The sequence below is a fragment of the Corella eumyota genome, chromosome 4, assembly GCF_963082875.1.
Source record: "Corella eumyota chromosome 4, kaCorEumy4.1, whole genome shotgun sequence".
NCBI lineage: Eukaryota > Metazoa > Chordata > Ascidiacea > Phlebobranchia > Corellidae > Corella > Corella eumyota.
Genome location: NC_137493.1, coordinates 15522675 through 15549600, shown reverse-complemented (window position 1 = coordinate 15549600; position 26926 = coordinate 15522675). Strand labels below are relative to the sequence as shown.

Sequence of the window (26926 nt, the reverse complement as noted above, 5' to 3'; positions counted from 1 at the left end):
AATATAAAAATACAGATTATCAAAATTCAATATTGAATCTTTCAAAATCCTAGCTTAAACATGCTAGATTTAACCATAGTTTTCATGCTGTAGTGCCCTTAAGTAAGGTGCTATAAACGGTATAAACTCCTACTGAGCCAATACTTAATCAGCAGTGTAATTATCGGGCGATTATTATTTATATTATCCCCAAACTGTCAAAGGCAACTTGAGACTGGGTCAGGGTACCTGTTGTTACTCTATATTTAGATTGTAAAGTTGCCCTTTCCACATCAAAAATAAAGATATATATAAAAAAAATCAATTTGTGTAATTTTTGTTAATTTTTTGTCATATTTAATTAAAATGTCCAATTAAAAAAAAATAAAGTTAATTTTTAGACATTTTTATATAATTTAATTTTAGATTATTACTTTTATGTCTAAATATTTCTTGTCACGTGTTTACACCTAGAGTCCCGTCTTTACGCCTTATCTTTATCACGCGTTCTGTGTCACGTGACTTGTTGCTATAACTTTTTAATTGTATTATATTATGATTCGTGATACGAGCTGGTGGATAGTTGCACGTAAATCTTACGCAAAAAAATACTATAATTTATAATACGTTTTTTATACAAAAGATTAACAGGAAAATTTACATTACAATATTTTAAATAATTTGTTTAGGTAAAGGTGGAGCAGGTGGTGTATTTCAATGTGGACAAACTGACGAGTTTCAAGCCAACTTATTAGCTGTAGGAAACATTCAGAAAATTCGGATTGGATGCGAGGAAGCGACATTGGCTTGCAACTGGAGACTTAAACAAGTAAAAAATTTGCTTAATTTTTAAATGAATTGTACTATTTTTGATTTTTGGTATTTTTTTTTGTAAATATTTATTTTGTATATATTAGGTTTGACTTTACGACTTAAACATAAAGTAACATCAGTTACCTCGACCCAGTCTCGAGTTGCCTGTGGCAGTTTGGGATATTATAGATTATATTTGTTCATTAGTTAAGCTGCTGATTGGTTTTTGGTCTAGCAAGAGTTTATACTGTTAATAGAAGTCTTACTCAAGAGCGCTACAGCATAAAAGTTACTAGTAATCAAACCAAGGACCTCATATAGTGAAGCCAAGTGTTCTTTGGCCTGATACCTATTGTATATTTACAGTAGGTATCAGAGTGGCAGTTTGGGATATTATAGATAGTAATTGCCCAGTAATTATGCTGCTGATTAAGTGCTGGCTCAACAGGAGTTTATACAGTTTATAGTGCCTTACTTAAGTGCGCTACAGCATGGGATCAGCGGGGATTGAACCCACGACCTTATGTGTGGTGTAGCAAATGTTCTTACCACTACACCACGCTGCCGGTTTAAGTTCTTCGTTAATCATCGAGGATAACTAATCCAAGTCATTAAATTTATTTTTACACCTAGGTTAAGATGAAGGAGATGACAACAAACGAGATAATTAGATTTAAGTTTGGAAGATGGATATCGAGAACACAAGATGATGGAGCCACTGTGAGGGAGTTAGCGCCGATTGCACAAGATGGAAATCCTGTTTTACCAGGTAATTTAAACTATATTTATTTGATGCATATTTTAATTAAAATAACAAACTGTAACATCAATTTCTCTAAATTAGAAATTTAATAGAATCAGTTTTGTGTAATTAATTGTATGGCAAAGATAAATTGCAGAAAGTAGTTGAATATTCCACAAAAAATTAATTTTTTTATATTTGTTTATCCTTGATGTGAGAAGGTTGACTTTACGACCTAAACATAGAGTAACATCAGTTACCCCGACCAAGTCTCGAGTTGACTGTGGCAGTTTAAGATATTATATATTATAATTGCCCAATAATTATACTGCTGATTAAGTGCTGGCTAAGTAGGAGTTCATACCGTTTCTAATGCCTAATTTAACGGCACTACAGGATCAGAGCAGTGGGGATCGAACCCAGAACCTTACGTAGCGAAGCCAGTGTTCTAACTACTATACAACAGTGCTTATTATTAACTGACATTGTATCCTTTAGTTTTAAGATATCTGGTTTCAATACGAACAAGCAAGCGGGTTGTATCGCCCCGTAAAACGACATCACGCAACAAATCCGCCCAAAACGAGTTTAAACCGGTTGAGATTTACTTGTGTTTGATTGGTGAGAACGGTGACACTGGACGAAGGTTGTTACTACAGAAACCGAGCAAGGAGTTGTCTGATGACAGCGAAAATCAACCTCCTAAACCCTTATTCTTGCCTGGCCAGGTAAGATTATATTTTTTAAGGATTTATTATAGATGTAGAAAGGACAATTTTACCGTCTAATTGCAAAGCATAGGCTACAGGAAACGAAAACTCCACACATGAGGTCGTAGGTTCAATCCCCACCGATCTCATGCTGTAGCGCCCTTGAGTAAAGCGCTATAAACAGTATAAACTCCTGCTGAGCCAGCACTTAATCAGCAGTATAATTATCGGGCAATCATAATCTATAATATCCCAAACTGCCACAGGCAACTCGAGACTGGGTCGGAGTAACTGATGTTACTCTATGTTTAAGTCGCGCATTCGAGTTTCCCACATCGAGGATAAATATATACAAAAAAAATAAAAAACACTCGTGTTTATTTGTGTATTTTTACAATCTATTTTTAACCGGTTTCACACTAATTTAATTACATTAACATAGTCCTAAGTAAATGTAGATTACTATAGGGCATTTGATAACAATTACTTTCCATGTTTTGGCAATGCGTTAACTTTACCCCAGGGTTCGTTTAGTTGTTGCGCAATTTTTTAAATACATAACAGGGAACGAAATAACGGGTCGCTATTCGCTAAAAGCGAATCGTTTTTTAAAATTAGCGAATCGTTTTTTTCAAATATATTAGAAATAGCGAATCAACCAAAAAAGGTAAAGGCAATAATAAAACTTTGTGTGTATTTGTGTATTTTTACGATCTATTTTAAACCGGTTTAGACTAATTTAATTACATCAACATAATCCTGCGTAAATATAGGTTACTATAGGGCATTTAATAACAATAACTTTCCATATTTTGGCAATGCGTTAATTTCGCTCTCGAGTTCGTTTAGTTGTTGCGCAATTTTTTAAATATATAACACAGCTTTAAAGTAATCAAAAATGTCCCGTTTTTTGTGCGAAAAATTCTTAACAATTGTTTAACAATACGTTACATTTTAAAAATGCCACGCAACGCGTCAAGTGTTACAAAAAAACGAAGATTATGACTTGGACCTAATTATTGCTCTAAAAATGCAACCTTATTTTTAGCGAATCGTTTTTTAAACGTTAATTCGTATCCTGTATTATGTTAACTCAGTCTCGAGTTGACTTTTCCAATTTAGGATATAACTTTTTGAATAATTTTGCATAATTATAAGCTTGTTAATTTTTGGGCATGGCAGACTAATACCTTTGGCACTATTCCTAATAAAGCTACAACATGGAAGCAGTGGGAATTAAACCCAGGACCTTATGCATAAGAAGTTACTTTTACAAAATTTTTAATTTTTTTAAATGTTTTGGATATTTCATAACTTGAAGTTTAATTTAATTTTTTTCAAGTTGGATAAATTTGAGATTGAAGCTGTCAGTTTGGGTGAGCTCACCAAATGTATTTTATCTTGTCCCACCACCCATTCTAACACCCCTACAACATCAGATGGGTGGCAATGTGATGAAGTTATTGTTAGAGAAAGTGAGGGAGCAAAAACAGAATTTGTGTTTACTTGCAAACGGTAAATTTATTTTTGTTTTTGGTTTATTATTAATGTAAGTCAACTTACCAGCCTAAATATTAAAACCAACAAGCAGCGTGGTGTAGTGGTAAGAATACTTGCTACACCATATGAGGTCATGGGTTCACACCCCACTGATCTCATGCTGTAGCGCCCTTGAGTAAGACGTTATAAACGGTACAAACCCCTGCTGAGCCAGCACTTAATCAGCAGCATAATTATCGAGCAATAATAATCTATAATATCCCAAACTGCCACAGGTAACTCGAGACTGGGTTGGAGTAACTGATGTTACTCTATGTTTAGGTCGCGCATTTGACTTTCCCACATCGAGGCTAAAGATATATACAAAAAAAGTAACTTTTTTACTCTGACTAAGCATTTTTTTTTATAATTTTTTTTTTTTTTTTCAATTTTTTGTTTTTGTTGTAGGTTATTAGGTGGTAACAAGCCTGGAGCGAAACAGAAACTTTCACTGAAATTAACCGAAAAAAGAGAAGTCAAAAGAAAATTAAGCGACCTTGGAGAATTTAAAGGTCAAATTATGAAAAAAAATTAAATCAAAATTTTTATGTTTTAATTTTAGTTATATTGCTATTACTAAAAATAAAAAATAAATATTTAAAAAAAACTTTTAAAAAGATGGTTCTAAATCTGAAATAAAAGCCTGTTTTTTAATTCCATTCACTGTACTTATTAAGATGGTGATTGGAAAGTGTCATTTACAACTGGAAGATCGGAAACTTCAGCCACGACAGCAAATGTGATGTTTCATGCATTCGGTAGCGATGGTTCAAGTTCTGGTCCCATCTTACTCGCTAAAGGAACGAAGGAATTATTCACAGCTGGTACTACTGAGCGTTTCAAGGTAAAAAAAATAAATTTCAATCTTTTTATTTAAAATATTTTACGCTAAATTTTTGTTTGTTTTTACATTTGTTCATCCCTAATGTGGGCAGGTTAAATTTACAAGCTGAAAAATAGAGTAACAACTGTTGTCCCGACCCAGTCTTGAGTTGACTTTAGCAGTTTGGGATATTATAAATTATAATTACCCGATAATTAAGCTGCTGACTAAGTGCTGGCTCAGCAGGAGTTTATACTGTTTATAGTGCCTTACTCAAGGGCGCTACAGCATAAAAGCAGTGGGGATTGAACCCAGGGCATCATGTAGTGTAGCAAGTGTTCTGACCACTACACCAAGCTGCCGGTACTATACCCAATGATCATTAAAAAAATCTAACATTATGCATATTCAAATTTACATTTCTACTAAAATAATTTTACAAAATTTTTCTAGGTCAACCTATCTGGCGTAAATGACCTTCAAAAAGTCAGATTAAGTCACGATAATTCTGGTGCCAATCCATCCTGGTTCGTTGAACGAATTAAACTCAAAAGAGCTGACAGTGAGGAGATGTACTCACTAGATGTTAATCAGTGGTTGTCGTTAGTAGATGAACCTCATGACCTTTCGATTGAAATTCCAATACCTAAACCAGGACAAGAGCTGTTACCAGGTTGGTATATGTTTAGTGTACACAGTATAACCAGCATGGTGTTGTACTTAAGGTTCTGGGTTTAATTCCTACTGCTTTAATGTTCAGTGTATTAAATAAAGGCCCTATAAACCGGCAGTGTGGTGTAGTGGTAAGAACACTTGGTACACCACACATGAGGTCGTGGGTTCAATCCCCACTGCTCTCATGCTGTAGCGCCCTTAAGTAAGGCACTATAAACAATATAAACTCCTGCTGAGCCAGCACTTAATCAGCAGCATAATTATGGGGTAATAACAATCTATAATATCCAAAACTGCTAATGGCAACTTGAGACTGGGTCGGAGTAACTAATGTTACTCTATGTTTAAGTCTCGCATTCGACTTAATTTTCACTGCTTTTATGCTTTAGTTTCTTTAAGTAAGGCCACTAGGTTAAAATAATAAACAATGACAGAGCAAATTCTGGCTTTAATTTCAACCGAAGAGTGTTTTGCTTTTTTTTGGGTTATTTGTTTCTTAAATTTTCTATATAAAGTTACTCAATTATATAAGTAACTTTTTTTCTGTTTTGCAGTGTACAGATATCAGGTGTTGGTATACTCTGGTAGTATATTAGGAAGTGATACAGATGCAAATGTATTTATTTGTATATATGGAGATAAGGGGAACACTGGGAGAAGGGTTTTATACAAATCAAGAACCCATGATGTTAAATTTCAGGAATCTCAGGTAATTCAGATCCAATTTTTTTAAATATATTAATATATTAATTATATAAAACTAAATTTTTTAATTTTTTTTTTTATAGATTGGCTGGTGTAATTTAAATTAATAAAAAATATATATTATTTTTTTATTACATATATGTATTCTTGATGTGGGAAGGTCAAATGCGCGACCTAAACATAGAGTAACATCAGTTACTCCGACCCAGTCTCGAGTTGCCTGTGGCAGTTTGGGATATTATAAATTATAATTGCCCGATTATTAGGCTGCTGATTAAGTGTTGGCTCAGCAGGAGTTCATACCGTTAATAGCCTCTTACTTAAGGACGCTACAGCATGAGAGCAGTGGGGATTAAACTCAGGACCTCATGTAGTAAAGTCAAGTGTTCTGACCACTACACCATGCTGCCAGTTTTTTACTAGTTGTTTTTATGTAATAGGTTGATGTATTTGAAGTAGCAGCTGTTGATTTAGGAGAATTAAAGAAAATTGATGTTGGCCACGATGGTATAGGACATGGTAACTTATACATTTATTATTATTCTATAAATAACTACATTTGCCAGAAGTGGAAATCGAACTATAAACATTGTGTGTTTATAAATAAAACTGTTGCTATTAGTTGCTTTTATTATGAAATTAAATTTGTTTTTGGGTTAAGGAAATGGTTGGTTTTTGCACAAAATCTTAATCAAAGAAACAGAGATATCATCAAGAGATTATATTTTCTTCTGCAACCGGTTAGTAATTACACAAATTTATTTATTAAAGAAAAAAATACCTCAAAAAAAACAAACCATAATAATTTTTATTAAAAAAATTAATTTTAATATTTTAACTAGTTATTAGCCCACCCTACGATCGAGATTTTAATTGTTGTAATATGGTTGCAACTCTCTACTAATATTTCCTCGCAATAATTTACCCATGCACCGCAAATGGCAGTTTTATTTGTTTTGTGAGCCTATAAATTAAACATACATATATATATATATATATATTGTCCACTAAGTCCCATTATACAAAATGTGACAATTTTTTTTTCCGGTAGTGTGATTAAGCGGTTATGGCATCGGACTACGAGCCGAAAGGTTTCGGGTTCGAGCCACACTATTCGCCCTTGAGCCCGGCGTTCACGGATAGCTCAAACACGTCCCAAACCGCACACCCTTACCCGATAAAATCTATCAAAACCTATTACCTTAAGGTGATAAGAAATAAAAAAAATTAATAAAAATAAAATGTGCCAATTTTTTTCCGGTAGTGTAATTACGTGGTCATGGCATCGGACTACGAGCCGAAAGGTTTCGGGTTCGAGCCACACTATTCGCCCTTGAGCCCGGCGTTCACGGATAGCTCAAACACGTCCCAAACCGCACACCCTTACCCGATAAAATCTATCAAAACCTATTACCTTAAGGTGATAAGAAATAAAAAAAATTAATAAAAATAAAATGTGACAATTTTTTTTTATGTTTTAGATGGCTAGATGACGGACAAGATGATGGAAAGATCGAACGAACGATCGACGTTGAACGTAAGTTTTTAGAAAACGATTTTTTGAAATCACAAAATTTACAACTAATTTGTTGTAGTGTTTATATGTAAACTGTTTCTTATACTTTAATACCAACTACCCCCTAAAAAGTACCCCGAAAACATAATTTTTTTTGGGGTGAATATTAAGGTTTTTTTTTTTTTAAAAAGTATCTGGGGCTTAAAAAAAAACCTTAAACTTAATTATTTGGGAATAAAGGTTTTGGGGGTATTTTTTGGGTAATATTGGGGGCTATAATTCACTCACTAGACCCCAGTCCAAATATATTTTGTGTTATTTTATGTTTGTTGTTTTTTTTTAATTAGGGGGTAGCTGTTTTGGTGGGGTAAATAAGGGGGTTAGGTTTTTTTCACCTTTTAAAGATAATATCTAAACAAGTTTTAAATAATTTGCAAAATAATTTCAGATAATTTTTAATTAGATATCTGTCGGAAAAAATTGAAAAATATTTTCGGACAATTTTAATTTATTTCAATTCTTCTAAAAAAATGGTAATTTAGAACAAGCTATTTATATAACATCCTGGCTCACCACTCCCTCAAACTCTACTTCACTCACTCCTCATTATCTCGAGTTTAACTCAAATTACATTTTACTCTCCTCACCCTCTTCCTCTGCTCAAGCCTCGTTGAGTTTTACTCCGCCTAGCACTCAGCTAAGTAGTCATAGCAACGTGACGTCATTTCTTACGTCACCGGATGTGGTTAGCAACCATTTTCATCTGACGAAACCAGCGTCACCTCTTCGCGATCTTCTCTGGAAGAATTTAGCTCCTCCGGATCTTCCGGATGCTTACTCTTCTGAGCGTCGATCCGCCACAGTCCGCACTCTCCGCGGTGATGCTCTCCGGAGGATCAACTCCAAAGTTGTCCTCCATTCCGAGATGACCTCACAGGCTTGTAAGAAAATCCGAAATTAACAGAGCCGAGAAAAAAATTCTAAAAGTCATAACCAAGCAATCATATTAAGTAGAGAGATGCTGCTATTACCTTATTTACACGACGATTCATGCATTGCTATGGTGATTTACTAACGTCATAGAAGTGCTGTGGTGCATCTGCATGAAAATATTTAGTTCAAAAAATTAAGATTTCTGAAAATCAGAAAAAAATTAGAGTAAAAAAAAATTGCGAAAAAAATTCGTAGCATGCATGTTTAGATACAGGTTTAGAAAATTAAATAAATATTATTATTTGGATTTAATATTTAGAACAGTTTAGTATTTGAATATAGAATATATCTGATTTAGAATTTAAAGTATAATCTTATTTTTGTATATTCAATGTTTAGATTTAAATTCTAGTTTAAAATTAACATTTTTGTAGCCCTTAAAATATGTAAAAAGTAGAAACAAAATGTATATGAAAATATAATATTCTTTCATATTTGTAGAAAATATAATATAAGATTTACATTTTAATATTTTTTGTTTATTTTTAGCAATTGATGATCAAGAAATAACAAACGTAGATGTCTCAGGTAACTTGAACTTTTAAATAATTTTTACTTAAACAATATTAATACGGATTTTCAATTATCCGACAGCGTGGTGTAGTGGTAAGCGGTCGTAGGTTCAAACCCCACTGCTTTTATGCTGTAGCGCCCTTGAGTAAGGCGCTATAAATGGTATGAACTCCTGCTGAGCCAGCACTTAATCAGCAGCATAATTATCAGGCAATTATAATTTATATTATCCCAAACTGCAAAATGCAACTCGAGACTGGGTCGGGATAACTGATGTTACTCTATGTTAAAATCGTGAAGTCGACCTTTCCACGTCGAGGATAAATAAAAATAAAAGAAAATAACATTTTTTTCTCGAAGGTCAATATTTAGTCACTGTCACAACAGCTGACACATCGAGCAATGACCCCTGTCCACCTGATGCAAGAGTTAACATGGTAGTTTATGGAGAAGAAGGGAAATCTGGTCAGATCCTGTTACAACCTGATTTAAGGGCGAGTAACGACAACGATAATGCTCTGTGTTTTAAGCCAGGACAAACCGATGAATTTAAGGTAAAAAAACTTAATTTTTTAAATTCTTCTAAATGGAATTAGTATTTTTAAAACATTATCAAAAGGCGCTGCAAATAAAAGCAACCTCAGACCCTATAAAACAATATTGTGGCGCTATGAAAGCAGTGGGAATCGAACCCCAGACTTAATGTTACATTATTGTGGCGCTATGAAAGCAGTAGGAATCAAACCCAAGACCCTCTGTAAAAATATTGTGCTGCTGTTAAAGCAGTGGGAATCAAACTTCAGACCCCATAAAACATGATTGTGGTGCTTTGAAAGCAGTAGGAACCAAACCCAAGACCCTATGTATCGTTATTGTGGGGGAATTGAACGAAGGCTTTATACACTAATGGTGGATTTAACTACAAAATATTTTATTACATCAAATTTGGATTTTTGTTAAGTTAAATTAATTTTTAGATAAATGTTCCAGACATTGGTAATATTTACAAAATTCGAGTTTCATTTAATAAGAAAACTCAGTGGAAGGGATGGTTGTTAAGAAAAATTGTCATGGAAAATATTTCGACCAAAAATCAACTCATTTTCTACTGCAACAGGTTTTTTAATTTAATATTTCTATTCTATAACTTCTTAGTTATGCAAAGGGTTAGTATAACCAGCAGCATGGTGTAGTCGTCAGAATACTTGGCTTTATTACACGAAGTCGTGGGTTCGATCTTCACTGCTTCCATACTGTAGCGCTTTTGAGTAAGGCGCTATAAATGGTATGAACTCCTGCTAAGCCAACACTTAATCAGCAGAATAATTATTGGTCAATTGAAATCAATAATATCCCAAAATTCCCAAGACAACTCGAGACTGGGTCAGGGTACCTGATGTTACTCTATGTTTAGGTGTTGAAGTCGACCTTCCCACATCTTAGAGTTACTGTTAATTTATGTAACTCGTTTTTGAAGTGAAAATAAAAATCTTAAATTAGTAATTTGTGAAATTAATTTTTTAGGTGGTTGTCTGCGTTTGAAGACGATCGAGAGACAGTTCGTGAAATCGCTGTAGCGAGAGACGGCGAAGATCCCTTTCCAGGTACAAAATAAAAAATATTTTTTTAATTTAACCTCAACTTTAAATTTTTAAAATTTTTAAACCACGTGTTTTTGATCTTAGTTCTACATTATCACGTGTCAGTAACAACCGGCGATCGACCTGGTGCTTCAACTGATGCAAATGTGAGTTTAACATTGAGAGGGGAACGCGGAGACTCGGGAAAACGGAAACTTTCTTTCCCTCAAGATAACAACGCAGTGTTCAAGGTAAAAGTTAAACAAATTTTGATACACTTTTTTTTTTTACCGACCTTCAAAAAATTAAGGGCTGCAAAAGAAACGAGATGGGATAACTGTAAATTTAGCATAAATATTATATATTTTTACATTTATTTATCCTCGATGTGGGAAGGTCGACTTAACGACTTAAACATAACATTAGTAACCCCGAGTAACATTAGTAACCCCGACCCAGTCTCGAGTTGCCTTTTGCAGTTTGGGATATATTGTAGATTATAATTGCCCAATAATTGAGCTACTGATTCCGTGTTGGCTCAGCAAGAATTTCATACCGTTTATAGCGCCTTAGTTAGGGTCGATACAGCATGAGAGCAGTGGAGATCAAACCCAGAACCTCATGTAGTGAATTAGAGTTTTCTGACAACTATCCACGCTACCAGTTGTACTTTTTACATTGTTTAATCAATTTATTATATTGTTGAATATATAGAGAGGAAATACAAATACTTTTATAGTGGAGGCAGTTGATCTTGGAAAATTAACTGAAATTATGATCGAACATGATGGGAAGGGTTACGGTAAGTTAAAAAGTGTTTTTACACCTACATTATCCAGAGGTCCTAGGTTCGATGCCCACTGAATCCAATTATTTTTTTTAATTTTTAATAATAATGTTTAAAAATAATTTACATATAAAAATAGCTTAGGGCTGGTTTAATGTATTAAAAAGATTTTAAAAGAGTTTTAAAAGGTTTAGGGTTTGATTCCCGCCACATACAACTTTTTAAAATTAAATTAAAACAAAATACCGTTTTAATAAGTCATGGTAAAAAATGTTTATCATATACATATAACTTAGGTCAATGTATTATAGCACCCTAATTTTAGGGAATTTCTACAAAAAATTCAATTAAAATTTTTTTTAGGGGCCGGTTGGTTCCTCGAAAAAGTGACCGTTCGTGAGAGCGAGTTCGCTTCGCTTGAGTGGATATTTCCCGGTCACGCGTGGTTGGACGATCACGTGGGCGATCGAAAGACCGAGCGAAGGTTGAAAGTGTTGGGAAATTGTGAGACAACTTATGAAGAGGCGGAGTTGGTAAAATTGGCGACCCAATCGAGCGAAGAATCTCTAGAAAAAGGCAAGAATAAAAATTCATTTCTTGCTACTTTACAAACTTAAAAAAACAAAAAAGCAGTTAAAAAAGAATACAAAAAAATAGAGGCAGTAGGGAATCGAACTCGGGACCTTACGGAAAAAATACCTAAAAAATTTAAAATAAATTAAATTAAAAATTTCTAAATTTTTTTTTTCTTTTAGCAAACAAGATCTATGATGTCACAGTGCTTGTGGGTGAGGTGATGACGCAGGGTAACGACACCATCACCCTCTGGGGTTACATCCAGGGTGAACACGGGTTTAGTGACCCGGTAAACCTGGGTGAATGGGTACCTGGGGGTCCCAAGGAATTCAACGGAAAAGTAGATTTGCAAGGAATTGGTGACGTCATCAAGTTAAGGTAAAAGTGACGTGACAAAACGATGACGTATATTTTTACGATTTTGGGGATTTCTGTTTCTTAAAATTTGATTTTTTTAGGGTTGAGATGGAAGACTCGGATCGAGAACTTAATCTTCTGCTTCTTAATGTTTATCTTAAAAATATCACAACAGGAGAAGTCCTGAGTTTTTATTTCCATCGCCGATTTTTAACGGAGCTCGGCTCCACCACTAAAGAATTACCGGCGCTACGGAGCAACAAACCGCACAAAAAACGTAAGCAAGGTCTTTTGTTCGATTCCCAGCAAAGCCAAATTTTTAAATTTAGCGTTTACTGGAATTTTAGATATTGTAACGTATTGAGTTTCAGGTTCAATCTTTAAAATAAAACAGGTTACCATATTTTTGTGTGACGTAGAAAGTACTAAGTAGCGTAGTGAATGTATACAAGCTAGTATTTTTTTTTTTTAAAGTTAAAATCATTTTTGTGTTCAGTGACACCAACTTTATTAATTTTTTAGAATAAAAATATCACTAATATATGACTTTAAGCTTATTCAAATAGAATCAAAATAAATACACTAAATATTAAAATATACATTCTACACTAAAAAAAAACTAGTCCAAAAAAGCTTACATACAAAAACACGACTCGCTTACAATAAAGATAACGGTAGGCTTAAACACGTGACTAGAAGAAATAAAAGGTGTAAGCACGTGACTAAGAAGGAATAAAAGGTGTAAGCACGTGACTAACGTAGATAACGACAGTCCAATATTGTTACAATATTTTAATTATAAATTTTTTTTTCAGTTATCAAGTATATTATAAAACTTAACATGGCCCCCAATAATAAGGAAAATGGATGTGAAGGGAAGTTAAGTTTAAAATTGTGTGGTAGTATGGGAGATTCGGGTTATAGAACTTTATTCAGAGGGTAAGTGAACTTTTTTTTGTATATATTTTTATTCTCGATGTGGGAAAGTCAAATGCGCGACCTAAACATAGAGTAACGTCAGTTACTCCGACCCAGTCTTAAGTTGTCTTTGGCAGTTTGGGATATTATTGATTATAATTGCCCGGTAATTATGCTGCTGATTAAGTGCTGGCTCGGCAGGAGTTCGTACCGTTTATAGCACTTTACTTAAGGGCGCTACAGCATAACAGCAGTGGGGATTGAACCTTATGGTGGTGTAGCAAGTGTTTTTAGCACTACACCACGCTGCCGACTTATATATATATCAGTATGACATTGTATTTATTGTGTAACTTTACAGCCTAATTCTTGAGCACTATTACGCCATTTAAAACTATTAATGGTAGTTTAATATTGTTGATAGCCTGCTCTACGGTAGGCATTTTAATTGTCATAATATGGTCGCAACCCTTAACTAATATTTGCTTACAATAATTTACCAGAGCACCACAAACGGCAGTTTTATTAAATTTTTTGGTCTATAAATTGACATACCATTAAGCTTTATTATATGTAGATAGTTGACTTGGTAGTAATGCCTTGCTTTTAACTTTTAAATCAAGTATCGGCTCTTTCTTAAAAATAGTACAACATGGATACTGTAGGAATTGAACCCTAGACCCTATGTAATACTACTGCCTAGCATCAATGTTTATAAGCTTGTGGTTTATTTTTTAATTAATTATATATTTTTTCGGTTAAGCATGAACGGTTTTAAAGCAACGAAGACAGACGAAGGTTACCAGTTCCAACTTGAAGCTGTCGATCTTGGAGAATTGAATAAAATAAGTTTAATTTACTTATCAGCTATGGGAGTTGAAAGTAAGAGAAAAATTTGTTAAATTTTATTAAAAAATTTACTCTAAATTAATAAAAGGTTTTGTTTATTCTAATTTATATTTAGTTTTTTTAATTTTATTATGTATAAAAAATTTAATATTTCAAGTGATGATTTTTATTTATTTTTTTAAGATGATGATGGGTGGTCGATTAAGGGGGCCTGTGTTCGAATCCCGCTGTCTCCTAACTCGTATGCAGGCGAAACACCCAGTGAAACAACTTACAAAGTCGAATTTGATCAAATCTTCCAAACAACTGAAAATATTCGACAACTAGAAATGGAATACGATTTAAGTGAAACCAATTCGCGAAATGATATTTTCCGTTTGAACTCGGCCGCCGGTGGGCGTAACGGAGCAAGGCCGCTTACTAAGCAATCAGAGGGAAAATGGGAACTCGTTGTAACGACTTCGGATTACAACAAGGTAAACAAAAAGGCGGAATTTTTATATTTCTGCCATTTTTAAAATTTATTTAAAATTTTTTTTTTTTAGGATTCGATTTTTAACCAAATTAACGCAAAAATCTTTGGCAACCGCGGTGCTTCTGACGTCATCGACTTTTCTTCAGATGACGTCATAACCCGAAACGAGGAAAATCGGAAGGGTGACGTAGTCCGAACTCTAACCTGTGAGGTCAATTTTGGGGGACCAATCGGAGACCTCTCGATTTTGAGATTTATCCTCAACAAGGAAAACACTGTGAAAATTTACAAGGTGATTTATTGATTTAAGGACCCGAGTTCGAATCCCACTAAAGGCCAAATTTTTTTATTTTTTTTTTTATTAAAATTATTCATTTTTAGGCTAAATTAAAAGATCTCACAACGAATCAAGAATACTTGGTCCATCTTACCGCAGCTGAGCGCATGAAACCGAGTGAAGATAAGGAAGGAAGAATTATTTTTAATCTATCTTTACTTAAACCTGATCAAGCGGATATAAAATATCATAAATACCAGGTACAAATATAAAAAGTGCTAATTTGGTAATTAATAGGTAGGGGCGTATAGGTTAAGGCACTGATTAGCACAATATGAGGTCCTTGGTTTGATCCCCACTGCTTTCAATTTGTAGCTTAAGGTTCTTAGTCTAATCCAATTTGGTAATTATTGTAACAAATCCGCCATCTTGTTGTTTACGTTAAAGGTGTTATCAATTTCTAGTCACGTGTTTACACCTATTGCCGATCTGTTACCCCTTATCTCTATCACGTGATCACGTGACGTATTGGTTTAACTGTTTCGAATGTATTGATAAGGGAGTATTAGTGATGCGAGTTTGTGAACGGTTGTATGTGAATCTTTCTGCAATAATAAACTATAATTAAATGCCTAAAAGTCGTAAGAAACTGTAGATCTGGGTAACAAAAGTGGCCCCTATAGTTAGGCAGTCTTCTTGCCAACAGTATTTATTATTATAAAAGAATTTAATTTATATTTAATTCAGGTGAAAGTGAAAACGGGAGATCGGGATTGTGCTGGCACCGACGCGGACATTCAGTTAAATATTTTCGGTACGAAAGGTTCGACTGGAGCCCGATCTCTAGCTTCGTTTTCTGACGACCCCGAGTCTTTATTTTTACTAGTAAGTCCAATTTTTCAAGTTAAATTTATGGACAGAGGACAACTTTAAATTTTAATTTTTAGGGAAACACTGACACTTTTAATCTGGAAACCCTGGACATCGGCGAACCTCGAAAAATCGTCATTGGACATTCGAAACCTGGTCGCGGTGCTGGATGGTTTCTGGATGACGTCACAATCACCGAATCACGTGACGGAAAAGTGACGTCACATTGGTTTCCATGCAACAAGTACATATATTAAAAATTATTTTTTATTGTTTTAAAATTTTGTAATTTTAAACTTTTTTTGTTTTAACTTTTGAACTAGGGCTAAAACGTTGGGTATTTTTATTACTTGAGGTTTTAAGTTAGATTCCAGGTAACAGTCGAAATTTTTTTTTGTTTAACTTACTAGATTGGGGTTAAAACACAATGGATTTTTATACTAAAGGTTTGAAGTTAGATTCTAAATCCCGGCACGTTGTTGGATCTTTAAGTTAGGCGTAAACCACTCGTGTTGTGTGTTGCTAAAATAAATTATCAAACTAATAACACTGAATTTAATTTAATTTTTTCAGATGGTTTGACGATTCAGTTGACGATAAACTAACAGAGCGTGACATCTACGTCACAGCCACAAAAATCCACCAAGATACAATCGATCATTTGAAGAGTGTGGGAAGATGGAAATGTGGGGTTTATACAAAACCAAACATTCTAGAAAAAGTCAATTTAATTTTTTAATTTAAAATATTCTAATTTTTCATAAAAAAAAAATTTAATTAAATTTTTTTTTTTTGATTTTTTTAAGGGTCCAATTGACGTTAAATTCTCGTTCTGCATGAACGACAACCACGTGACAACGTCGTCGCAACGCATCACTGAACCCATTCAGGAGGTCGTCATGGAGATCGAAAATGACGTCACTACGCACCCGAGCACAGGAGAGGTGATGACGTCTTGGAAAAAAATGAGAACTGAATTGGAAAAGTCGAACGAAGCAGACGCAAAGGATTGGCCGCTAGAGGAGGTATTTAATTTTTTTTTTTACTCTTTACTTATTTTTTACTTATTATCCTTTCTCGATAACTTTGTTGTAGTTTCATAGTTTCGTGTCTAACTAGACTTAAAAAATGCGTTACGTGGCTGCATATTTATTGGCGACCCTCGGCGGAAATAGTGCCCCAAAAGAAAATGACATCAAAGAAATTCTCAGCAGTGTCGGCATTGATGTAGATGATGATAAATTATCGACCGTCATGAAGAATTTAAAAGGAAAATCCATCGAAGAAGTTTTGGCAGCCGGCAACGAAAAGTTGGCAAGTGTGCCATCCGGTGGTGGTGGAGGTGCACCAGCTGCCGGAGGAGCTGCTCCTGCTGCTGAAGAAGAGAAAAAGGAGGAGGCAAAGAAGGAAGAATCTGAAGAGGAATCTGATGATGACATGGGCTTCGGTCTCTTTGATTAAATATTGTGATTGTTCGCAATAAAAATATTAAAACTTCTAAAAAAAAAAAAAAAAAAAAAAAAAATATGTTTTTTACTTATTAATGCATTGTGTAATATACCGGTAATCGCTTTAGACTGCGAGCGATAAGGTTTCGGTTTTAAACCGCACCAATGCCACACTTAATGTCTTTGCGCCCAGTGTTTACGGATAGCTCAAACACTTTATAACAGCACACCCTTCCCCAATAAAAAAAATATATATATAAAAAAATATACCTACCTTAAGGTCTTATAAAAAAAAATCCGGTAGTGTGGTATACTGGTCATATCATTGAACTACTCACCAAAAGGTTCGGGGTTCAAGGCTCACCAATATCATACTATTCGTCATAGAGCCCAGCGTTTAGAGATAGCATAAATATGTAAATATATGCTTCAAAAGAATAAAAAAATTTATCACTTTAAGGTGATACGAAAACGGTTTACGTTTTTTACGCTATGGAAACAGTTGGGATCAAACTTAATTCTAACTTCTTTAGAAATTTGTTGGCATATTTCAATTTTACATTAAATTTTAGTTTAACAAAAAATAAACGATTTTTTGTTTTTTTTAGGTGGTAATGACTGACCAAGACACTGGTGAACAAATCAGATTTGTGTACGATAACGCCCCCGTGTGGAAGGGAAGCGGGCGGGATAAGGTTAGGGAGTTACCCGTAGTTAGACCCAACTACTGCCCAGCCCCAGGTGGGTTAAATCTACATATTTGTTTTAAAAATTTTTTTTAATAATTTTTTTCAAATATGTCTTTAATTTTTTTTAAATTTTTTAAAAATTTTTTTAATTTCTTTTTAGTTGTTGAGTATTATGTTATTTTTTACACCGCCCGGGATTCGACCAAAACTTTTACTCCATCTTCTATCAAACTGAAGTTAAATGGGAAAGATAATGACTCTGGTTGGAGGAATATTTATAACTCAGAAAGAGACGGGGTAGGAAAAAAAATTGTTTTGATAAAGTAAAAAAAAATTTATTTAATTATAATAAAAAATAAAATGTTTTTAAAATTTTTGCCTTATTTTGAAAAAGCTAATGACTGCGAGGCAATGGTAAGGTCTTAGGTTCGATCCCAAGTGATCTTATGCTGCCCTTGAGTAAGGCAGCGCCCTTGAGTAAGGCACTATAAACAGTATTAACTCCTGCTGAGCCAATACTTGATTAGCAGTATAATTATCGGGCAATTACAATCTATAATATCTCAAACTGCTAAAGGCAACTCAAGACTGGGTCGGGGTAAGTGATGTTACTTTATGTTTAGGCTGTAAAGTCGACCTTCCAACATCGAGGATAAATTTTTTTTAAATATTTTTTTAGGCCGAGGGCAAATTCCAACCTGGTCGAATCGAGGTATTCACGATCGAATCTGTGACGTTTGGTGACGTCATAGACTCCTTAAACTTCGAGGTCACGGGGTCAAGCAAGTCAGCATGGAAACTGGATAGGGTAAAGGTCAAGAAAGGTTACTACGATGACGTAGAACAAATTTTTGAATACAACAAGTTAGTAAAATTTTTTAATTTTTTTTGAAATTTTATAAAAAAAAAATAAATTTCTGAATTTTTTAATTTATTTTAAAGGGATGTTCCTTTAAACGAAGCAATCGAAATTTCTACATCTGAAACCGTTTCCATATTTTCACCAAAAATTCCAATTTCAAAATCGCCTAAAGTTACCTACCTGCTAAAAGCCACGTGGTCGGGCTCTCTGCCCCCATCTGACGGCGACACGAAAACAGAATATCCTGAAATGTCGTTACAGCTTATAGGAAGTAATGGTGAAAGCGAATTGACGAAAATCGAGCTCGAAAATGCGGAAAAAATCGCGACATCGAAATATGAAACTCAGTTAACGGTAAAAAAAATGTTTTTTATATTTATTTATCCTCGATGTGGGAAAGTCGAATGCGCGACCTAAACATAAGGTAACATTAGTTACCCTGACCCAGTTTCGAGTTGCCTATGTCAGTTAGGGATATTATTGTTTATAATTGCCCGATAATTATGCTGCTGACTAAGTATTGGCTCAGCAGGAGTTTATATCATTTATAGCACCTTACTTAAGGGTGCTACAGCATGGGAGCAGTGGGGTTCGAACCCAGGACCTCATGTAGTTTATCAACACTAGCCGCTTGTTAAATATAAATTCAAAATATAATATAATTTTTTTTATTAGATCGAATTGCGTCCTGCTGATATTGGAACCTTATTAAAACTAGGATTGGGATATCTGGATCCAGCAATACCAGCACTACTTCGTTCAAATAACATCAAACTTTTAAAACTTACAATATGGGTTGAAGACACCAAAGATTATTACTGGTAAGATTTTTGATACTACTAACAGAAAACAATTTTATTTATTAGTTTTTGGTATTTTTTTACTTTAAATTTTGCCCTCAAAAATAATATTTGATTTTTTAATTTTATTTTTTTTGGCATTAACTTAAATATTATGACATCATAACCAAAAATATTTAAACATATTTTTAAATTTTTGTGTTTAATGAAAATTTTAATATGAGGTTGGGTCAATTTGTCGTTGTTATACGGTTACTACTAGGCCCTCATTTAACTAACGTTAACGGGAGTTTGGGTAACAATTTAACCCAACTAACAGTTGAAAATGTAAACTGTGATTTTACTGATTCAACATGCAACTGGACTTTAGATAGAACCGTTAAAAAGGACCCCGAAAACGACCAATTTTCAGAAGTGGTTGATATTAAAACCGGGTCGTTTTATATCACTAATATATGGTTGCATTATAAATTGAAAGGAAAATTGAAAAGTAAAGGTCAGTTGTTGAATTTTCTACATTTCGTAAGAAGACCGCGCGTCGAATTTACTGAAAATGAAAGAAAATTTGAAAACGATGAAACTACCCAAGAAAATGTAGCGGCAGAAATTGAAAATACAACTTATTTTTATGAGACCAGTAGTAACAATATTTACAAAACAGAGGAATCTATGACAACGCCTTTCTCTAAAAAAGAAGAATATAAAAACGACGAAAAAAATATAAATTCAGTAATAAAAATAAAACTACGAAATATACAATCCTCTGAATTCTACCTACCTTCTGAAGGCTGTTTAAGATTTACCCTTAAATCATCTGCAAGACTCGGCGACTCGGACTCTATAACCCTATGGGCTAAATCCAGTAATAATTCTAACCCAATGACACAGCTTTGGAGCTATTATGGCCCGTTACGCCAAAAGAAACGAGTATCCGTTGGCTTAAAGTCTGGTACATACCGTCTACTGTTCAAAGGTGCTATGTACCTTACACTGAAAAACCTTAGACCTTGGCTTTACCATTATTCTATAGAAGATATCGTTGCTAAATCTACGTCTTGTGATATCAATAATGGTTATGGCGTGACTAGAGGTTATTACCCGGTCGGTGATTCCCCTTATTCAACCACGAAATGTAAATGGACAGCTTTAAGTTTTTCTAACACCCCGACGCTTGAAATAAAATTAACTATCAACCAATTCTCGACAACTGAGTTTGTTGTCATGACAACTCACGTGACTAGAGACGGGTTTCACGCATGCGTAGTAAATCAAAACACTGACAATAAAGGCTGGGTTAATGTTGATCTTATGGTAGAATGGAATGCCTATATTAATACACCAATACCTACTACTATAAGAAACAATTACAAATCAAGCGAAGTTACAAATACAGAAGACTTTGATATTGACTATGAGGATTTAGAGAATGTTGTGGCAGTTTCAAAGCCAGCAGGTCGACGCATTAACAAAAATACCAGCAATCGTAGAGTAACTACCAACCCCTACCCTGCCTCATGTGAGGATAAATATAAATGTATGTTCACGCGCGACTGCGTGCCGATGTTTAAAATTTGCGATGGATATTATGATTGTGCTATGGGTGACGACGAAGCGCAAGGCTGCGGCGAGGCTAAGACTTTTATATTCGCCGTGACGTCATCGGTCCTAGCTTGTTTATTTTCTGTCTTGTTTATTTACCTGTACTACTTGAGGCTTAAGATGATAGATAGTGATATGTATGGGGGGGATTTTGATGACGAAACGAAAAGATATTTAAACTTGGTTGAAAAAGTTATCAAAGAAACGAAAGAATTGGATTCAGCTGAGGATAGTTTGTTGCTTATCATAGTTTGTTGCTTATCACAAAATTTTGACGAAAATGAAGTTTAAGGAATTTTTGTTTTGTTTGGTGTTTTTTAAAATGTGCAATAAAGTGTAGTTGTCCTGGATTCGTAATTTTTTGATGTTTATTCCATGCTTAACTACCGGCAGCGTGGTGTAGTGGTAAGAACACTTGCTACACCACACATGAGGTCGTGGGTTCAATCCCCACTGAGCTCATGCTGTAGCGCTATAAACGGTACGAACTGCTGCTGAGCCAGCACTTAATCAGCAGCATAATTATCGGGCAATTATAATCTATAATATCCCAAACTGCAACAGGCAACTCGAGACTGGGTCGGAGAAACGGATGTTACCCTATGTTTAAGTCGCGCATTCGACTTTCCCACATCGAGGATAAAGATATATATATACAAAAAAAAAGTTTTTCACAGTAATTTATTTTTTTTAATTACCAATTTATTCGTTTAAAACATATTTTAAATTTTTTAACAGGTTGTCTTTCCTTTAAGATACGTAATTTAAAACTTCAGTAAAATATAAGTTTAACAAATTAAAATTAAATTGTTTTATTTTCAGTTTTCGACCGAACCATCAATTTATTGGAAGTTCTGAATCGAACGAAACCGGTTTAAACTGGTTTGAACTTGTTACTTCACGACCTAAACAAGATCCTGCAACAATACTAAAGGTATTCAAGCTATAAAACACAATATATTATTAAATTATCTGAATTTTTTAAACATGCATGCAGTAAGAATCAAACCCACGACGTCGGTTGTTAAAAAAATTGTTTTTTGATATTTTTCTGATTTTTTTTTTAGATTTGTCGTTACGTCATTACGTTACGCACCAGTGATCAAGAAGATGCGGGAACCACCGCAAACACCTACGTCACTCTGTTCGGCGACAAACTAAACAGCGGGAAACGATGGCTTATGACGTCACAGAACGGCGATGACGTCACATATCGCCCTGGCGGCGAAGTTAAATTCGAAATTTCTGGAACTTTCCTCGGAGATTTAACTAAGGTTAGAAATTTTAAAAAAATTAAATTTTTAGATTTTTTTTTAAATTAATTTTTATTTTTTTAAAAGGTTGTTATTGGTCACGATGGCCGTGACGTAACATCCGGTTGGCATCTGGAAAACGTCAGCGTGACGTCATCACTTCACCCGGGTCGAAATTTTGTGTTCGTGTGCAAAAAGTAAGCAAATAAAATTTGGTTAAAATGAATTCAGAATTTAAATAAAATTTTAATATTTCTTTAAAGATGGCTTGCCAACCTAGAAGAAGACACTTTCATCGAACGAACTCTGACCCTAGATCACGTGGAATTTTAATTATGACGTCATATTTGGATAATCAATTCAAGCAGCAGACAGATAAGTGTGTCAAGTTTGTAACCACTTTGTACTTCTTGTCACGTGATTTGGATTTTTTGCGTGTCACGTGATTTGTTATTTTTTGCGTGTCACGTGATATGTTATTTTTTGTGTGTCACGTGATTTTTTATTTTTTAAAGTTTTCCATAGATTTTTATTTTCACCAATTTAAGTTTTGTTTTATAGAAAACACCCGATAAGTGCTCACTAAATTGTTGAAAAAAATATTTTTATTTCACTTTTAAATTCACGTTTTTGTATTTATTTTCCACTTTTTAGCCTAAATTAATTTAAAAAAAAAACTTTTTATAAAATATCAAATACCCAAACAATGTTACACAGATATGTAATAGTTTTTTAAGATAGGATCTTAGATTCTATATTTTCATGCAAGTTAAAAACGTGTTAAAATATTTTTGTAAATCGCAATATCATACCTCGCCTTTTTTAACATGTAAAGTATTTTGTAAAGTTATAATCTATACTGTGATATGTTATAATACATAATTATATAATTAAATGTGTATTAGGTTTGATTTGAAAAAATAATCGTAAGATTGTAAGTAAGGCGCTATAAACAGTATGACTACTGCTGAGCCAGCACTTAATCAGCAGCATAATTATCGGGCAATTATATTTTATATAATATCCCAAACTGCCACAGGTAACTCGAGACTGGGTTGGAGTAACTGATGTTACTCTATGTTTAGGTCGCGCATTCGACTTTCCCACATCGAGGATAAAGATATACACAAAAATAAAACGTAAGTTTCAGGTCTTAAAAATTTAAATATTACGTCCGGTTGAATTGCACAATTTTTTGAAGCCCTTATAAATAGAACAGTCCATTGAAATTGTATTAAATTCCAATTTCTTATAAAGAGTAAATAATAACAAACACATTAAGGGAGGCGGTTGGGTTAAACAAATTAGGCAATCTCAGATAAAATTAGTGCAAGAACTTTCAGTAGTTAAACAGCTATTATTGTAACGTATTTTTCTGCCATACAAGTCAGTTTCACGATATATTTACAGGTTTAATAACTTAATTGTCTTGTTCAAATAGAATCAAAGTTAAACATACATAAATATATACAATAAAATAAAGCCAGTACAAAATGTTAAGACTTAGTCTCCAATGAACCAAAAACATTATATTGAAATATATAATTCAAAGTAGCATACACTAAAAGTACAAAGTATACATTAGATCAGAAAAGTTGCAAATAGTTAAGTAAAGTAAGTTTAGCGCCCTAAGTAAATGTTTAGGCACTAACTACGCACAAAATTTGTTTCATCATTTTATAGTAAAATTTCAGTTTTTGCAAGTTGGAAAAATTATTTTTGAAATCACCTTAATATTAAAAAAAAGTCTTGGGATTGCCTTTTTGCAAATCAACATATTTTTGTTGTTAATCGAATTGCGGGTAGTTAGATCTAACGTAATGCGTTTTAATTAAATTAAGCCTGTTTTCAGTTCAAAAACATGCGTGTTTTTGTTATTGAAAATTCTTCCCTTTTTAATGTGTAATCGATTCGTTTTTAAATCTCGATTAAGAATTAATTTTGATAAATTGCACCATTCAATATATTGACAATGTGTGTAATGGGCATAAATAATCCTTAGTTCTCAGGGCGGTGTTGCTTTTAATCTAAAGAAATTTAATACGCTTTGCTGTGATTGTAGTGCTATAGAAAAAAAACTGCATTAGCTATAAGTCATATAGACAACCAATGCCACAATCAGTTAAAACAAATAGTAGTTAGTTGTAGAAAGTACATTGCAAGTTAAATTTTGTATATTTATTTTCAATATGGGCCAAGCAAAAGCGAAGTTCACCCCCCACCAAATGGAAGAGTTAGTGAAACAGACTAAATACTCGGAAGCCGAGATTGAGATTTGGTATCACATGTTTCACCGAGATTTTCCGTCCGGGAGACTCTCACTGAAAAAGTTTCAGAAATTGTATGCTGAAATGTTCAAAGAAGGCGACCCATCTAAATACTCAGAAAAAGTTTTCAGGTCTAAAAGCTTCACATGAACTTAAGTGTTACCATTAGTTTTGTATTTTATGTTAGTAGATTATGCTTAATCATATGTGGATATCCATGTACAACTTTTGCTTAGCTTGCAAACAATTTTTTATAATTTAAAATTTGCTCTTTTTTAGAATGTTTGATCAAGATCACAACGGTACCATTGATTTCTTTGAAATGGTGATCGGAATATCGCGGAGTTCCAACAGAACATTAGCTGACCGACTGAAATGGGCTTTTGATATGTACGACTCAAACGGTGACGGGTTCTTAACACTGCAAGAGATGGAGTCTATGCTAGAGGTAATGTGCATATTGTAACAATAGTTTTTTTTATGCAATAGGTACACTGTTATTGAGCTTTTGCGTAATTACAAAAGCTGCGCAAATGTATTTTTGTAAATTTTCACCCAAACTTTTGTTACAAAGCCAGACCGTCATTCCTGGAACAAAACATCGCGATTCTCCATTTCCATCCCCCTTTCTTTTATTGCAGTCCACACTTTTTATTATATTTGATCGCATCGGTTTTTCTTATATTTGATTTTTTTTCACTTTTTATTATATTTAATCGCAACCCCCTTATGGCCTTCATGCGCCTTCTTTAAAATCCCTGCCTGCAGCGATGCTGGAACAACCATTTGTAAGTGGAATTTCGTTGATTTTTGTAGAAGAAAGTGGTTTTGTTGAACTGGGAATGGGATCAAACGCACACGGTAAATTAGAATGGCTTGATCTTGAAATGTAGTCTTTAGTGCTGTTACACGATATTGGGTTAGGGCTTAAATCCACTCGATACAGCTGTTTGCAAAGTTGTCCAGTTTCCAGGGCAATTTCAATAGTAGATGGTAAATGGTGATAAATTGCGGAGTGCAATTCTTTATCGTGTTTTATGGCATTCATGAAACAATTCTTCTGTAATTTTTTTAGTTCTTTTATGCTTGAATTGGTATAAATCAGACATTGCCGAAACATATTAGCAATGTCGGTTGAAAGTGAATCTAAGGATTCGTTCACCCTTCTTTTTCAGCTATGTCGCTCGTTCAATAGATTTAACTTCGGGGAAGAAAAACGTTTACGCAGTTTTTCTTTTAAAACTGCTACTGGTGTACGGCCACTTCCAGATAAGTTAGTGGCGATTAAGCTCGCGTTCAACTACGCGCATAATTTCTATAGATATTGATGTTGTTAAAAATTGGTCCATTGTGAATGAATATTTTATGTTTATATTCGACAAGTGTGAAACACACGATTGTAATTTCTTGCAGCAATACTTCTATAAAATTCTTCACAACTTCAAAACACCAGGATCTCGGCAGGACCTCCACAATGTAACAATCGAGTCTTATTGTCTTTCGTATGAAAAACCGTATTACAATTTATAGTTTATTATTGCGAAAAGATACACATACAACCGTTCACTAGCTTGTACCACGAATACTAATTACAAATACCGCAGAAACAGTTAAACTAAAACATCACGTGACTAAGAACACGTGATAGAGATAAGGGGTAACATATCGGCAATAGGTGTAAACACGTGATCTGAGGAATAGATAAGACTTTGGCATAAACAACAAGATGGCGGATTCGTTACATTATTTACTTTGAAATTATGGAAACGATACCTGCTTTATGTTATACGCTATTGAAATTTAATTTGCTGTTTACAAAAACCTTGACTAATTAAATTGTCACAATAAAACTATAATAACTTTAATTGTTGTACACAGGCTATTTACAATCTAGTCGGTGAAAAGAAGGTCCGAGAAACAATGCCTGAACAGTTGACAGCGAAGCAGTGGGCAATTAAGGTGTTTGAACAAATGGACGACGACAAAGACAACCAAATTACGTTTGAAGAATTCACACAAGCTGCAAAACAAAACCCAAGTCTTGTTATATTATATCAGCTGGACGCTAATTCCAGCAGTCTTTGTTCATAAATTAAATTTGCGATTTATTATTTAAAATGTTTTTTATTGCATGGTTGAACTTCTTTTACTTTATAAATAAAACGAGATGTATATAACTACATAGACGTACCTTAAAAACTCTTCAGGAAAAAACACAAGTTAGGGTCATATCATTAGAACATTGCTTGTTTAAAAATCGTATTGCCAATATGAAATAAAACAACTATTTTGAAAAGTTATGAATAATTTA

General features: G+C 33.9%; 4 protein-coding genes across 5 annotated transcripts in view; all 4 read left to right on the top strand.

The window, feature by feature from the left end:
• The window catches only part of LOC145751465 (lipoxygenase homology domain-containing protein 1-like), a 34398-nt gene extending 11109 nt beyond the window's left edge, over nt 1-23289 (top strand). For both annotated transcript variants that reach the window (XM_082567627.1, XM_082567626.1), the window contains exons 22-59: nt 669-808; nt 1426-1561; nt 2033-2262; nt 3587-3759; nt 4192-4295; nt 4461-4627; nt 5060-5279; nt 5836-5990; nt 6427-6505; nt 6648-6726; nt 7468-7523; nt 8985-9023; nt 9369-9562; nt 9986-10125; nt 10533-10612; nt 10694-10839; nt 11303-11390; nt 11739-11951; nt 12131-12329; nt 12410-12585; nt 13124-13247; nt 13990-14108; nt 14259-14551; nt 14621-14842; nt 14932-15087; nt 15575-15712; nt 15775-15941; nt 16271-16418; nt 16504-16722; nt 17754-17886; nt 17995-18131; nt 18514-18698; nt 18777-19050; nt 19372-19517; nt 21918-22029; nt 22163-22369; nt 22436-22545; nt 22612-23289. In XM_082567627.1, the coding sequence (XP_082423753.1) occupies nt 669-808; nt 1426-1561; nt 2033-2262; nt 3587-3759; nt 4192-4295; nt 4461-4627; nt 5060-5279; nt 5836-5990; nt 6427-6505; nt 6648-6726; nt 7468-7523; nt 8985-9023; nt 9369-9562; nt 9986-10125; nt 10533-10612; nt 10694-10839; nt 11303-11390; nt 11739-11951; nt 12131-12329; nt 12410-12585; nt 13124-13247; nt 13990-14108; nt 14259-14551; nt 14621-14842; nt 14932-15087; nt 15575-15712; nt 15775-15941; nt 16271-16418; nt 16504-16722; nt 17754-17886; nt 17995-18131; nt 18514-18698; nt 18777-19050; nt 19372-19517; nt 21918-22029; nt 22163-22369; nt 22436-22545; nt 22612-22681 (5774 nt within the window). In that variant the 3' untranslated portion in view covers nt 22682-23289. The remainder of the gene's footprint in view (nt 1-668; nt 809-1425; nt 1562-2032; nt 2263-3586; nt 3760-4191; nt 4296-4460; nt 4628-5059; nt 5280-5835; nt 5991-6426; nt 6506-6647; nt 6727-7467; nt 7524-8984; nt 9024-9368; nt 9563-9985; nt 10126-10532; nt 10613-10693; nt 10840-11302; nt 11391-11738; nt 11952-12130; nt 12330-12409; nt 12586-13123; nt 13248-13989; nt 14109-14258; nt 14552-14620; nt 14843-14931; nt 15088-15574; nt 15713-15774; nt 15942-16270; nt 16419-16503; nt 16723-17753; nt 17887-17994; nt 18132-18513; nt 18699-18776; nt 19051-19371; nt 19518-21917; nt 22030-22162; nt 22370-22435; nt 22546-22611) is intronic.
• LOC145751468 (large ribosomal subunit protein P2-like) lies at nt 16758-17215 on the top strand. The gene has a single exon (XM_082567629.1). It carries the CDS (start codon nt 16826-16828, stop codon nt 17156-17158), a length of 333 nt encoding a protein of 110 aa, XP_082423755.1. The 5' UTR covers nt 16758-16825; the 3' UTR covers nt 17159-17215.
• LOC145751467 (uncharacterized) lies at nt 19543-21883 on the top strand. The gene has a single exon (XM_082567628.1). The coding sequence runs from the start codon at nt 19716-19718 to the stop codon at nt 21384-21386; it is 1671 nt and encodes a 556-aa protein (XP_082423754.1). The 5' UTR covers nt 19543-19715; the 3' UTR covers nt 21387-21883.
• Nucleotides 23290-24537: 1248 nt separating the features above from the next.
• On the top strand, nt 24538-26706 carry LOC145750942 (hippocalcin-like protein 4). The gene is made up of 3 exons (XM_082567012.1): nt 24538-24746; nt 24895-25063; nt 26494-26706. The coding sequence occupies exons 1-3, from the start codon at nt 24538-24540 to the stop codon at nt 26704-26706; spliced, it is 591 nt and encodes a 196-aa protein (XP_082423138.1).
• Nucleotides 26707-26926: the final 220 nt, after the last annotated feature.

What these genes read in the sequence shown, in the direction of transcription:
- LOC145751468 (XM_082567629.1), top strand. Translation starts at nt 16,826, where the DNA reads ATGCGTTACGTGGCTGCATATTTATTGGCGACCCTCGGCGGAAATAGT.
- LOC145751467 (XM_082567628.1), top strand. Translation starts at nt 19,716, where the DNA reads ATGAGGTTGGGTCAATTTGTCGTTGTTATACGGTTACTACTAGGCCCT.
- LOC145750942 (XM_082567012.1), top strand. Translation starts at nt 24,538, where the DNA reads ATGGGCCAAGCAAAAGCGAAGTTCACCCCCCACCAAATGGAAGAGTTA. An exon ending in TACTCAGAAAAAGTTTTCAG is followed by an intron (nt 24,747 to 24,894) that starts GTCTAAAAGCTT and finishes GCTCTTTTTTAG; the next exon opens with AATGTTTGATCAAGATCACA. An exon ending in AGATGGAGTCTATGCTAGAG is followed by an intron (nt 25,064 to 26,493) that starts GTAATGTGCATA and finishes TGTTGTACACAG; the next exon opens with GCTATTTACAATCTAGTCGG.